The sequence below is a fragment of the Podarcis bocagei genome (assembly GCF_964188305.1).
Source record: "Podarcis bocagei genome assembly, chromosome: 10".
NCBI classification, from domain to species: Eukaryota; Metazoa; Chordata; class Lepidosauria; order Squamata; family Lacertidae; genus Podarcis; species Podarcis bocagei.
The window spans coordinates 70,428,230-70,441,739 of NC_138135.1; the positions used below are offsets into that span (position 1 = coordinate 70,428,230).

At 43.1% G+C, this 13,510-nt stretch overlaps 1 protein-coding gene across 2 annotated transcripts in view; it reads left to right on the forward strand.

Moving 5' to 3' along the window:
* The window catches only part of LAMB1 (laminin subunit beta 1), a 54,841-nt gene that overhangs the window by 40,443 nt on the left and 888 nt on the right, over positions 1-13,510 (forward strand). For both annotated transcript variants that reach the window (XM_081211391.1, XM_081211390.1), the window contains exons 24-32: positions 245-614; positions 3,577-3,761; positions 4,077-4,318; positions 6,153-6,356; positions 6,768-6,912; positions 8,401-8,608; positions 8,821-8,962; positions 11,405-11,581; positions 13,107-13,266. In XM_081211391.1, the coding sequence (XP_081067517.1) occupies positions 245-614; positions 3,577-3,761; positions 4,077-4,318; positions 6,153-6,356; positions 6,768-6,912; positions 8,401-8,608; positions 8,821-8,962; positions 11,405-11,581; positions 13,107-13,266 (1,833 nt within the window). The remainder of the gene's footprint in view (positions 1-244; positions 615-3,576; positions 3,762-4,076; positions 4,319-6,152; positions 6,357-6,767; positions 6,913-8,400; positions 8,609-8,820; positions 8,963-11,404; positions 11,582-13,106; positions 13,267-13,510) is intronic.

Sequence of the window (13,510 nt, forward strand, 5' to 3'; positions counted from 1 at the left end):
TTCAGTAGGGACATTATGGTTGGATAGGGATTTGAATGCAGATCTCTCTGGTGTTGGCATGCACAGCTATGGAGTGTGATCTGTACATTCACCCAACAAATAGATGGATAATCCCCGAGCTGCAGGAGTAGCAATTTTTTCAGGAGAATTGGCATGGTTTTGTTCATTTGTAAAACCGCTGCCTTATTTGGTGGTTCCCCGCCCTTTGTTTGTGGTGTCTCCATTTATTTTTGTCTTTTTTCAGCTTGTGACTGTGATCAACGTGGCATCCAGACCCCACAATGCAACCGCACGACTGGGCAATGCATCTGTAACGCAGGGGTTGAGGGAACCCGTTGCGATAAGTGCACCCGAGGCTACTCCGGCACTTTCCCCGACTGTGCACCGTGTCACCAGTGTTTTGCTCTCTGGGATGTCATCATTAGTGAGCTGACTAACAGGACACAGAGATTCTTGGAAAGAGCAAAAGCCCTGAAAATCACAGGGCTCAGTGGTCCTTACCGGCAGACACTCAGCTCTGTGGAGGAAAAACTGAATGAGATTAAAAGTATCATTGCTCAAAATCCTGCTGCTGAGCCTCTTAAGAACATTGGAAATCTATTTGAGGAAGCAGAGTAAGTGTGGCATAAAACACAAATAGTGTTCTTTCGCATTTGCTCAGACATGGGGAGTGGGGATCTCGTCATTTTGCAATTTTAATTAGACTTGTAAGCAGAAAGTAAAGAAAAAGAAGGTTGGAACTGTGCCTTACAGTGATTATGGAAAATTTGAAGGAAACTGTGAAACAGCTTTTCAATTAACAAGGTGGCACACCTGTTCGTTCCTTATCTTCTCCCTGAGTATAGGATAGAGACTTCCGTTAAAATGAAGGAATGTGGGATGAGAAATGATGTGCCTGAAATGTTCAGCCTCTAGCAAATTGCTCCTTCCTGTCCCTCCTTTCAGTCCAAGGAAGGGAAACTGCAAGACTGATTTGGTTTCTTGATAGCACCAGTTGTTTTTGTAGCCTTAATGACAGTCGAGCAATTAAAGTAGCTTAACTGTATTAGGCAACTTAATTGGGTACAAATTAGGTGACTTAACTGTACCAACTTCTGTTAATGGATGATCATACAATCCTTTCAGGTTTTTAGTTTAACCTAACAGCTTGTGCACTTTCCCCTGCAAAACTTGGTCCTGCATAAGAAAAACCAAAATACATTACCCCTTTTAGTACTTTGTATGCATTCGGCACCGACCATTTCCCTTGGAGCGCTATGCAATAATTTTCCCCCACCGCAGATGATAATTTAAGAATTAAGCACTGTTGAACATGTTTAGACATAATTTATACCCACCCTGATTTGTACTTTTATCAGTTGCGAAGACCTGTTGTATATGGATGCCAAAAGAGAGGAACTGCAGTTTCAAAATCTCAGGCTTGGCAGACAACCACAGCACAATCTTGCCCAAGTGTTGTCTCGCAAGGGCTTTCAGTACCTTTTGTTTTCTGGCACTGTTATTCTTCAGGTGGTGCCAAATTATAAGCAACTCCTGTATGGATTGGCCTGTGTGAATCAACTTTCCCCCAGTATTATCAGTGTGGTCTTGCTTTGGTTTACTCGCCTACCCTGTTTGTGAGTTTTGCTTGCCATAATATAGATCTTACTACTGGGTCTTCTTTATTTTTCAGCTATGCAGTTTTAAGGCACACACAGAGAAATTTCCCAAGAAAATATCCCGGAGAGTTAAAAATGCAAAAACAAAACAATTGCCATGCCCTAACAACTCCTTAATTCACATGCATCTTTGAAGAAAGAGTTCACTACATTCTCCCTTCCTTGCTAAACTGTTGTTGCATTTTTAAAGCTATAATAAGCAGCAGCATTTGAACACTAGTTTTCTACATTCAGTTTTCATTTGCAGAACAAATCAATCTCAAACGATGCATGATGGAGAGAAGTGTTCTTAATTCAGGGCCTAACTCTGACTACTTGCCCTTGTTGGTCCCACCCTAGGAACAAAAGAAGTCATGCTAGATCAGGTCAGAGGGCCATCTGGTCCTAGTTCTCACAATGGCCAACCAGGCGCCTATGGGAAGACTGCAAGTAGGAATTGAGTTGAACAGCACTCTCCCCGCCTGGTATTACCAGCAATTGGTACATGAAGGCATACTCCCTTGGCCACTGGAAGTACCGTATTTTTCGCTCTATAGGACGCACCTTGTTTTGGAGGGGGAGAACAAGGAAAAAAAAATCTCCCCCTCTCTGCTCAGCACCCCTTCAGCGAAGCGGCAGGAGAAACGGAGCCCCTTCCATTTCTCCTCCCGCTTCGCAGAAGGAGCACTGCGCAGCTCTCCCTCTCTGCTGAAGCCAGGAGAGCCTTGCTCTCCCGGCTTCAGCAAAAGGAGCCCAAAGCCTTCGGAGCGCAGCGCGAGGTCCCGCCGTGCTCCAAAGGCTTCAGGCAGCTATCCCTGAAGCCTGGAGAACGAGAGGGGTCGGTGTGCACCGACCCCCCTCGCTTTCCAGGCTTCAGCGAAAGCAACGCGTAGCCTCCAGAGCGCGGAGGGAGCGCTCCCACTGCGCTTTGGAGGCTTTGCGTTGCTATCGCTGAAGCCAAGGAGCCTGCATTCGCTCCATAGGACGCACACACATTTCCCCTTAATTTTTGGAGGGGGGAAAGTGTGCCCTACGGAGTGAAAAATACGGTATAATATAGCCATCATGTTGCCCTACCCTAAAAATTCCTACTGAGCTTTTGCACAAAACATTTTCCACAGGCATTTTCCACATGTGAGGGTTAGGGACAATGGGTCCTGTTCCCTGCTGTATGTGCATTTGGTGTATCTGAGGACTACAGAAGAACACAAATGCTGGGACAGTCGTTATAGTAGGGTTAAGGAGAATTTCCCCTTTTTAAAGCAAGATACCTTGCACAAATACATTAATATCTCATTTCATTTGTTCAGAGGTTGAGTCCATGCAGATAATGCGCATGCCCAAGGACTGATTCTCTAGGCTTGGCAACTTCCCTCAAAATGTTGTTTATGTTCATTATGATGAGTCCTACTTTGTGTTAAACGTGCAGGAAGTCTACAGCACAGCCAGCTTCCATTTTGTCTCATATTTTACGGAATAAAATAATCTATTATGCATTGACCCTCCCACCCCTTAATCATAACTAGTTCGTCTGTGAAAGGGTCTGTGAAAAATAAATTAACAACCATTTGTTAACTATGTGGGATACAAAAGAAATTATGTATGGATTCTATGAGCCAATGCTATGACCTATGCAGTTGGCAAAGTTCAAGCACATTACAGCAGACTTCTGGAATCCAGATTGAGTTAAATCTCACACAAAACAGCTGTTCTCTGAGCTCTTTGCTGCTTTCTGCTTATAAAATGTGATTTTGTTTTTAAGCCACAAATTCTGATTAATGAGTATTTTGAGTAGGGAAGTTGTAACAAACTCATTAACCACATTCTTGGGGTGAAAAGGAAGGAATTAACCTATTATTTAGATTTATTTATATTTTAAATTCAAGGCCAGTAGGTTTTTGTTTTGTAACAATAAATGTTGGTTCTGTTTGGTTCACAGGAAGTTAACAGCAGATGTTACAGAAAAGATAGCTGAAGTAGAAGAAAAAGTATCGAAGGTGGCCTCTGAAAGCAATACCACAGACACTCAACTGAGCACCCTGGAGGCAGATGCAAAGAGCCTAGACAATGTTGTGAAAGAACTTGCAGAGCAACTAGAATTCATAAAAATATCTGATGTTCGGGGTCAGTGTTTGTATGCTTGTGTTTTGGGAATAAGTTTAATTAGGGGGGAGGAATCCAACCAAAATTAAGTGCTTTGAATTATCATTTATTTCAGAGCAACATAATTAAGTTTGTGCTTAATATACCCAGTCAATTATATGTGCTTAACGATGGCTGTAGCATGCCTTTCATTTTCTTGGAAGAGCACGCTGAGCTCTTGGGTCTGTTGACTTCCAGGGCAATTACACCCAGCGTATTGTGTACATGCTTCTCATGTTACAATTTCAAATGAGGCCAGCCAGAATACTCAATAATCATCACATTGGATTTTTGCAGGAGCCTTGGACAGCATCACCCAGTATTTCCAGAGGTCCCTGGATGCTGAAAGGAGAGCCAATGCCTCAACTCTTCTTCCTGGTAGTGTAGTAGAGCAGTCAGCTGAAATGCGCCTAGAGGTGGAGAGCTTGATGAATGAGACTGAGGCCAACTTCAAAGCTAAGCAAGAAGAGCAGTCACGCCTCTTGGATGAACTTGCAGGCAAGCTCCAAAGTCTGGATCTTGCAGAAGTGTCTGAGAAGGTAAAGTGCAGAGCCTTTGGTAAAAGGGCCAGTGACTGCAGAAAAGGGCCAGAGAATGGTCATAAAACAAGAAGAGCTAAAAGATAGGAGCAGCGTTGAATATGCTGCATGTAAATGGAAAAGTGTGAGAGCTGCAGTTGGGCACATTGCAATGGATTACAGAGGCTAATGTGCTCTTTTACAGATACATTACAAATGAGGCACATATATAGAAAACTAAAGCCCTATTTAGGCAGTCACCTTCATGTATGGCGTAACAGGGAGAGGGGGGCTCTTCTGTGTGGGGTGGTGGGCATTTCAAATTCCTGATCCCATCCACCCATGTATTGGGTGCTGAAGTGTGGAAGGGGGCAATAAAATCCCTCCTGCATAACAAGAGAACATAAATGAGAAGAGGGTCTAACCGGGCAGCCACTTTCTGGAACAAAAAAGAATGAGAATTCCACACCTTTGGACCATTCAGTAATGATTGGAACGAAGTTTTAAAAAAGAAGGGACCAATGTTTTCCACAAGAAGGGAGTTTTGGGTTACAAGCCACTGGCTTGAGAATATCTAATAAAAGTTCATTTTTTCAGTTACTGGAAGTTAGTAAGGACATAAGATGAGTCTGTTGGTTCAGGCCAATGACCCACCTAGGCCAGATCCTGTTCTCAGTGGCTGACCAGATGCATGTGCAAGTTGAACATGAGTGCAACAGCTGAAATCTAACCACCTGGTAATCAGAAGCACAGTACCTCTAACGATGGAGGTAGAACATGGCTATTATGGCTGCTAGCAACTGATAGCCTTGCCCTCCATGAATTTGCCTGATCCTCTTTTAAAGCCATCCACCATTGCCTCCTGTGGCGCAAGTTCCACAGTTTAGCTGTGTGTTGAGTGAAGAAGTACTTTCTTTTATCTGTTCTGAATCTTCCAGTGTTCAGCTTCATAGGATGTTCAGTGTTATGAGCGGGCGAGAATGCCTTTGCTTTACTCACTTTCTCCATGCTGTGCAGAATTCCTTAAAATTCTCTAAACTCAAAAGTCCGAAGAAGCTGCAACCTTTCCTCATCGTCATTCCACCCCTTAATCATTTTGGTTTCCCTTTTCTGAATGATTTGGAACTCTACAATATCATTTTCTTGAGACTGTGCACTGTACCTGACAAGATAGCTAACCTAGGTAAATGGAGAGACACTTACTGCTCTGTCTAGCAACCTCACCTACCCACCCTGGTTTTAAGAAAATGCTAACCTTTCACTTTTGTTCATTCTTTTCTTGGGGTTGCCCAAAGGCAACTGCTGTTGTCAACATTCTGCTGTCAGTTATAATTAAAAGTGACATACTGTAGGCATAAGGTGGGCTAATCACTTCCCTAAAGCAAACTAGTGTGGCCAAGGTACCGCTCTCCCAAGGTGGAATAATTTCATGCTAACCCCTTCTCCTTTTCAAATGGGAATACTAAACTCTATCGAAATCTGATAGCCATGAAAGAAAACTGCACATGCAAATCCTGGTTACGTGCGTCTCAAAGGCCAATACAAACACTGAGGGGGCATAATTATTCACTGCCCGAGCTGGAGCAGTGCCCCTATGAGGAAAGGTCACCATGCTTGGGGCTTTTGTGTTTAGAAAAACAGGCCAGTACAGAAAGGAGCATCATAGAGGCGAAGAGAGTAGCAGGAGAATAAACATTTTCTAACAGCCTTTGTGTTCTCGATGGGGCTCTGGAAATTTGTCAAGCCGCAACTAATAGGATAGGGCTTTAGGGAGCTGGCTTGGAAATTTGTTTGGAAAGGGTGATAACCTCACCGCCACCCCACTCTTTCCTCTGTCTAATCCTGTCTGCTGCAGACGTGCGGAACTCCCCTCGGGGCTTCCTGTGCTGATTCAGAATGTGGTGGCCTGAGCTGCCGCACAGAAGATGGAAAAAGGAAATGTGGAGGACCAGGCTGTGATGGTTTGGTTACTGTGGCCCACAATACCTGGCAGAAGGCGATGGATTTCGACAGAGACATACTCAGCGCTTTGGCAGAAGTTGAACAGCTCTCCAGAATGGTGATTTTATTATTGACTGTTGTTTTTAAAAGGTAGATCAACCAGAATGAATTTTAGAATAGTAATAAAAAGCTTAATCAACAGATTGGGCAAGTCTGGACAATTGCAAACAAAACTTCTCCCCAAAATAATTGGTTCTTTACAGTTTGCATGATCCTGCTAAGTACCCTCATTGAAGAAAAAGGTCTGGCTTAAGTAGAGATTCCGATGAGTACTACACAAAGCATCTTGGGCTGTTTAAAATATTGTTGTGTTTACACCAATTTAAGAATGTTCTCTAACTTTTATGAGAACCGCTCTCACACAGCTTCAATGCTGACGAATTGCTTTCTCAATGTCTCTTCTTTTTATCCCTGAGCATTTTTAAAGATGGTCAGAAATAGAAAATAATGGCCCATTTATTTCACTTAGGTCTCAGAGGCAAAACAGAGAGCAGACGAAGCAAAACAGAATGCACAAGAGGTTCTCCTAAAAACCAACGCCACCAAAGAGCAAGTGGACCGGAGCAACAAGGATCTGCGGAATCTTATTAAGCAAATCAGGGAATTTCTGATGAGTAAGTCTTGTTTTAATATGGTTAGCCTGCTGTTTTGGGACTGTTGTGAATAAGCGCTTCCTCTTCTTAACCTAGTATTTTAATTATGCACATTTATTCAATTGCATGTACTTGTATGAGACATTCCAAAGTCATGCGTAAACAAAAGGGTTTTCACTTTGTGCCTAGATTAAATCATTGCAACAGTTTTCTGGGGGGAATCCCATAGTATCTTTCCCATTCAAGCACCTCTCTCTTCTTTGGGACCATGTCCTCCTTTCCTAAGTTCCCATGCTTCCCTGTTGCTGCTGGACAGGCGGACCAAGCCTGCTTTGGGTGTGTTTCTACTTCCTTCATTTATGTCTCTCCTGCCTGTTCTAGCCAATAGCTTTATGACTGCCCCATCCAATTCTGGCATCAGGGCAGCTCAGCTAATCACTGGTAGTGACTTCACTTCTCCCACTCCAACCCTTACTGTGTTACCATACAAAAGCGTACTGATGATTTGAACATCCTCTGAAGGCAGGAAACTGCGATGGGGCAACACGAAGAACTGCTTTTCCTCACATTCCACGATCAGTACACTTAGTGCTGAAGTGACTTTATTCATGGTACTTTGTGCGCTGAGAACCTGGATCAAAGTATTTGGGTTTTTCTAGGAGGAAAGTAGTTTGCAGAGTACAGATATAAACCCACCCACAAAGATTTAACTAGTGGCAACAAAGAGCAGTAAGATCATTATTCTTTGAAGAAGTTGGAATACGCTGCTCCCTTTTAACAGCATCCAAGATTGCTGGCCCAGAACATGTGGAACAGCTTATATAACTGCTTCAGCTCATCACACCAGCCTGATTAGCTGCGTAGCATCACTCCTGTACAGGCAAAAAAATGGCTATGCAACACGATAGACGTTCACTTTTAGTGGAGATATATATATATATATATATATGCATGCAGAAACAGGATTTTTATCTGCTCCATGCAGTGTTGCATGCACATACACTCTTTCTCTTGACTTCTTCATCCATATAAGTCATAGAATGCATGAGCACCTTTTGTTATATAAGCTACAATGTTATATCAATTGATCAGAGATTGAAGTAAGTTGAATGCAGGATGGAACGACCTGCATAATTTTAACTCTCCATATTGCTCAAAAGTAATTTTGTCAATGACAGAAAGTTCATTACATTTGCTATGATACATTATTGATCAAAATCCACCACATGCCTGAGGCCATCATTTATTTTTGATGTTACTTCCATCTGCCATTTCCCTTTGGCAAGAATTCCTTCCCAATACTCAACTGCCTGATCAGATGCGAGATTCTTAAGACGTCTTAGAAATTCATCAAAGCTAAAGCACTTCCAAAGAGTGTGGACTTTTATACCTTTTTTATTATTATAAAAAGTGCCACCTGGCCCCTGTTTTTTCTTGGCTTTATAGGAAATAAAACATGATGAAGAAGGGAACCATCTCACTCACTGTTTCTGTTTACCATTTCAACAGAAGACAGTGCTGATCTGGACAGCATTGAGGCAGTTGCTAACGAAGTGCTCAACATGGAGATGCCCAGCACACCTGAGCAGTTGCAAACACTTGCAGATAATATTCGTGAACGGGTGGAGAGCCTTTCGGATGTTGAGACTGTCCTACAGCAGAGTGCCGGAGACATAGCAAGGGCAAAAACGCTGTTAGATGAAGCTAAAAAAGCCAGGTACCAATTTTTTACTCCCCCTTGCTCTGAAACAGGTTGTCTTTTTTACCTTTCAGTGGAATCCTAGAAGACTATATTTGTGCCCTGAAAAGCGTTCAGTATTTAATAAGCATGTTGAGAAACTGGGAGTAAGTTTAGCCTGTTGCATATTCTTTGAAAAGAATCCTTTTTAAGGAGAGCCTGTCCTTTTGTAATTAATTTCCATTCCACAGTAAAAGTGCAACAGATGTCAAAGTCACTGCAGACATGGTGAAAGAAGCTCTGGAAGAAGCCGAAAAAGCCCAAGATGCAGCTGAAAAGGCCATCAAACTAGCAGATGAAGACATACAAGGAACACAAGACCTACTTACCTCTGTGAGTTTCAATCACCTAAATCTGCTTTTGGAAGCAGAGTTATGACCATGTATGTTCTCATGCTGTTCTACTTTTGTACAGGATGCACAATAATCTTATCTTCTGGTTCATTCTATTATCACCTAATACTATCTGTTCCTTAAATCAGTGTTTCAATATAGCTAGGCTTTGTCTAGAAAAGTACAGAAACTGAGAAAACAAAAACAGCAGATGTTTGATGGCTGATTTGGGGTGGGATGGACAAGAAGTGAAAAATCCGTTCACCACCCTTTGTACAAAAGCAGTGGAGGTAGAATGGAAGAAAGCCTTTGTTGCTAATGTACTGGCCCTGTTACATGCTCAGTCAGATACCGTGCCGCAAGCATTAGTCACTTGCATCCAGGTTGTTTGTCTTGCTGCCTCTATAATCTGATCTTCCTTTCATACCATAGCAGAGGAAATGCAAAGGTGGTCAGAAGGGGTTCCAAGGAGCTCCTGTGTCAGTTATCTGTGTTGGCGGTCGGGTCCAGAAACAGAAAAGGCAATCAGTAGGAAAGAAATCAGTGAAAAACAGTGGCAACCAATTTAGCACATTGGTTGAACAATTATGACTAGCCCATCTGCACTCTGAATTAAGATTGCAATTCAGCCTTTTACCCCATATGATGATGGTCTCAACATAGCAAGCAAACTTTCAATGCTCCCCTTATATCAGGTTGTACATCACAGCTGTTGGTTTAGGCAGGGAGTTGCTGGAAATATTAGGGATGCGGGGGCACTGTGGGTTAAACCACAGAGCCTAGGGCTTGCCGATCAGAAGGTCGGCAGTTCGAATCCCTGCGATGGGGTGAGCTCCCTTTGCTCGGTCCCTGCTCCTGCCAACCTAGCAGTTTGAAAGCATGAAGTGCAAGTAGATAAATAGGTACCGCTCCGGCGGGAAGGTAAACGGCATTTCTGTGCGCTGCTCTGGTTCGCCAGAAGCAGCTTAGTCATGCTAGCCACATGACCCAGAAGCTGTATGCCAGCTCCCTCAGCCAGTAAAGTGATATGAGCACTGCAACCCCAGAGTCATCTGCGACTGGACCTAATGGTCAGTCCTTTTGCTGGAAATAGGGCATTTTTAAAACCATGACAGCAGCAAAACAACTCTCCACCCCTTAAATTACTCTGCTGAAATAGAGAAAGCTTGGGTAACAGAGAGTGGATTTTTGTCTGGAAGGATTGGTGAGCTGTAGTCTCAAACATTTTTAATTCTTAGTGTGCCTTTTGCCCCAGGCTGATTGAGATACCTTGGGCTTATAGTAAAATAAAAACTGTAGGTCCTGCAAGCGTGGTGCCTGCCTGCCCTGCCTAGATGACAATTGCACTTAGGCCTGTCTTGGTACTACTTCTTTCATCCAGCTAGGCCAGAGCTTTCCAAACTTTTCATGTTGGTGAGACACTTTTTCGACATGCATCACTTCTCAACATAGTAATTCAGTTTTACTAGGAAACACAAGCTTAAACTAACCCCTTTCCAGCCTCGGGAGGAGTGTTAATGTGACACACCTACACACTGCAGCCGACACACTTAATGTGTTGTGACACAGAGTTTGGAAAGCTCTGAAATAGATAGACCTTGGTGATATATGGCAGATTGGTAGCCATGCCCTTGCTCAAATCATAGGAGATCTCTTTTTTCTTAGTAAGCTGGATTTAGTAATTAGCCGAATGAGTGATTTACTACTGAATTTGATTTGGGACACTGTTAACAGGCAGCAAAGCTACCATCTACATTCCCTTCCCCTGAAACCCCTCCTTCCTCCAATTGTTTTGCTCACAATTCAGTGCACCAAAAGGTAGCACAGCAACTTAACTCAATAGGGTTTAAGCATCTAACTGTAGTTAGTTCAAAGACTGTAATGGAGGGGATCACAGCTCAACTGTAGAGTATCTGCTTTGCATGCAGATGATCCCAACTTCTATTCCCAAGCAGTGTCTCATGGAAGTGTACTGTATTGAACAGGCATAGGCAAACTCAGCCCTCCAGATGTTTTGGGACTACAACTCCCATCATCCCTGACCACTAGTCCTGTTAGCTAGGGATTATGGGAGTTGTAGTCCCAAAACATCTGGAGGGCCGAGTTTGCCTATGCCTGGTATAGAACAACAAAATAATTATTGGACAGGCTACCCTTGTCTTCCCTCATTTTTGCTTGAAGACCACAACCACCTCTTCCCACTGGGCCGGAGAAAAACTATCAGCTGTATAGCAGCAAGATCCCAGGTCAGTGGAAAGGAAAGGAAGGCAAGTGTCACCTCATGCAGTTGATGAAAGCTGGGGAAAAGAGGAGTTAAAGCATAAGCCTGCCAGAACACAGAGATTTAAACGTTTGGAAAACTTTGTAAGCTGAACAAGTATGTCGTTAAAGTACTGTGGTTTGGGAAGAAATTTGTGCATCATGTTCTCATTTGCAATGCTAGATTGAATCTGAAACTGCAGCTTCGGAAGAAACTCTGAACAACGCCACTCTGCGCATTGCTGAGCTAGAGAAGAACGTGGAAGTGCTTCGACAAAAGACTGCTACAAACATAGAGGACATTAGAGCAGCCGAAGAAACTGTTGCGACTGTGAATCAAAGTACCACAGATATCAAAAGAGTAAGGCTCTCCATTTGAAATTACTTTCTATGTTCTCAAGAAACAAAGGCATTTTCTTAGGTACCAGCTTGTGTTGTGTGGTTTGCCCTTGGATTTGTAAGTAAAATCAGGCCTGGCCAAAGATACTATCAAAGCAGATTTGTAAGTAAAATCAGGCCTGGCCAAAGATACTATCAAAGCAGTTTGGCCATAACACAATGCAAACCATCGGACTGTAAAAAGCATGTGCCATTTTAACTGTTGTGTGAAGTGCATCTCACTATCCCGTGGAACTGAATGAGGTTTTCTTGAGGCAGGAATCTGACATTCCATTTTCAGTGGTGGTTAAAAGTGCTTCACATCTTGAGAGCACACATAACTTTATGCAGCGGTGAGCTATGGATTCTTGCTTGCATGGCTATTGGGACTGTGTAGTTCCTGGGGCAGGGAGCTAGCTAAACCAGGCACAACTCAGCGAGTCCTCTTACTAAGATGGCTGGAAGCCACATCTAGTTACATGCTTCACCTCAAGAGCATAGCAAGAACAGCAAAGAATTGTTCCTGTTACGAAGGCTCCAGATTTTCTGGCCATGTGTATGGGTGATGTAAGACAGTAGTAAAGAAGTTTCACTTTGCAGGCTTAATTAGGCCCACTAGGCCTATTTGACTGAAGCCATGCCCACCGTTCAGCACCTTACTTTCTTGTAACATCAGGCTCAGAACTGTGCAGTCACTGGTACCAATTGCATTCGGCCCTTTTCTGATGCCCTGCGGCAACAAAATACAGTGCTAAAATTGAAAAAGGCATTGAATTAGAGCTACAGAGAAAGTATTGGAACCGTGGACTACGCTCTCAATTCTTCATTTGAAGGTGTACCACTTGATAAGTCACCCACCTGTCCAAGTTGACTCTGGAGTTTGGGCACAGCCCCATTTTGGGATCTGAGGCAAAGCACTATATGGTGTTCCCCTTTCCCGTCAAGGAAGAGGTGGTAATGAAGATCTACATCAGGAACAAGGGAATAGATAATGGAAAGATCTTCTGCCACTATGAATCCTGATGTCTGAGGCTGTCACCTCACCTTGCCTCATGGGGCAATTCTGGATCAGTCTCACCCGCTGGATCCAGCGCCTCACACCAATGTAATGCAATGGCTTATGAAAACACCTGCTTGCAGGATTGAATAGTAGTTTATTTCTATTTAAAAGCATTGTCAAACATTGTCTGAACGAAGTATTGTTCCATTTATTTTTCCAAAAAGAGTACGGACACTAGTGCATGTATCTACTCCAGCTGTGACCCATTTTTAAAGGCTGGGAACAACAAACCACAGTTTTTTTTCTTCTCATGGGGTAAAGAGAGTAGAAGGGAAGGGATGCTTTGAACGATACTGAAAGAGAGGTCCATTTCCATGGACTCCACTCAGGATGTGTGTGGTCTCTGCTCAGTAGATCCTTGTTATGAGTGAAAGTAGGACGTCAAACAAAGAATGTGTTCCATTTCTGTGTTCTGAGTAATACTGCCACCTTGTGTCTCAAATCGCAGGTACTAGATAACGATGTGGACGACAAGTATAGAACAGTAGAAAGCTTAATTGCCAAGAAATCAAGCGAGTCTGCAGCTGCCAGGAAGAAAGCAGAGGCACTACAGAATGAAGCTAAAACACTGCTAGAACAAGCAAACAGCAAACTTCAGCAGCTCAAGGGTAAAGTCCAATATGGAAAAAGGGGTTGAAAATTTCTTTAAAACTGCCATATGTTCTCAGTTACAGCTGAACACTCCTTCCCCACCTCCTAAGCCCATTTCCGCAGCACCGTGACATAAAACATCGTCATCATCAAATACAGCTGTTTCTCCTTTTTATTGGAAGCCTCTCACATTCTGTAAAGCCAGATAACTGAGTACAATGGGGTTTGACTTCTTTCCAATTCCACCTTTACTTTAGCTTT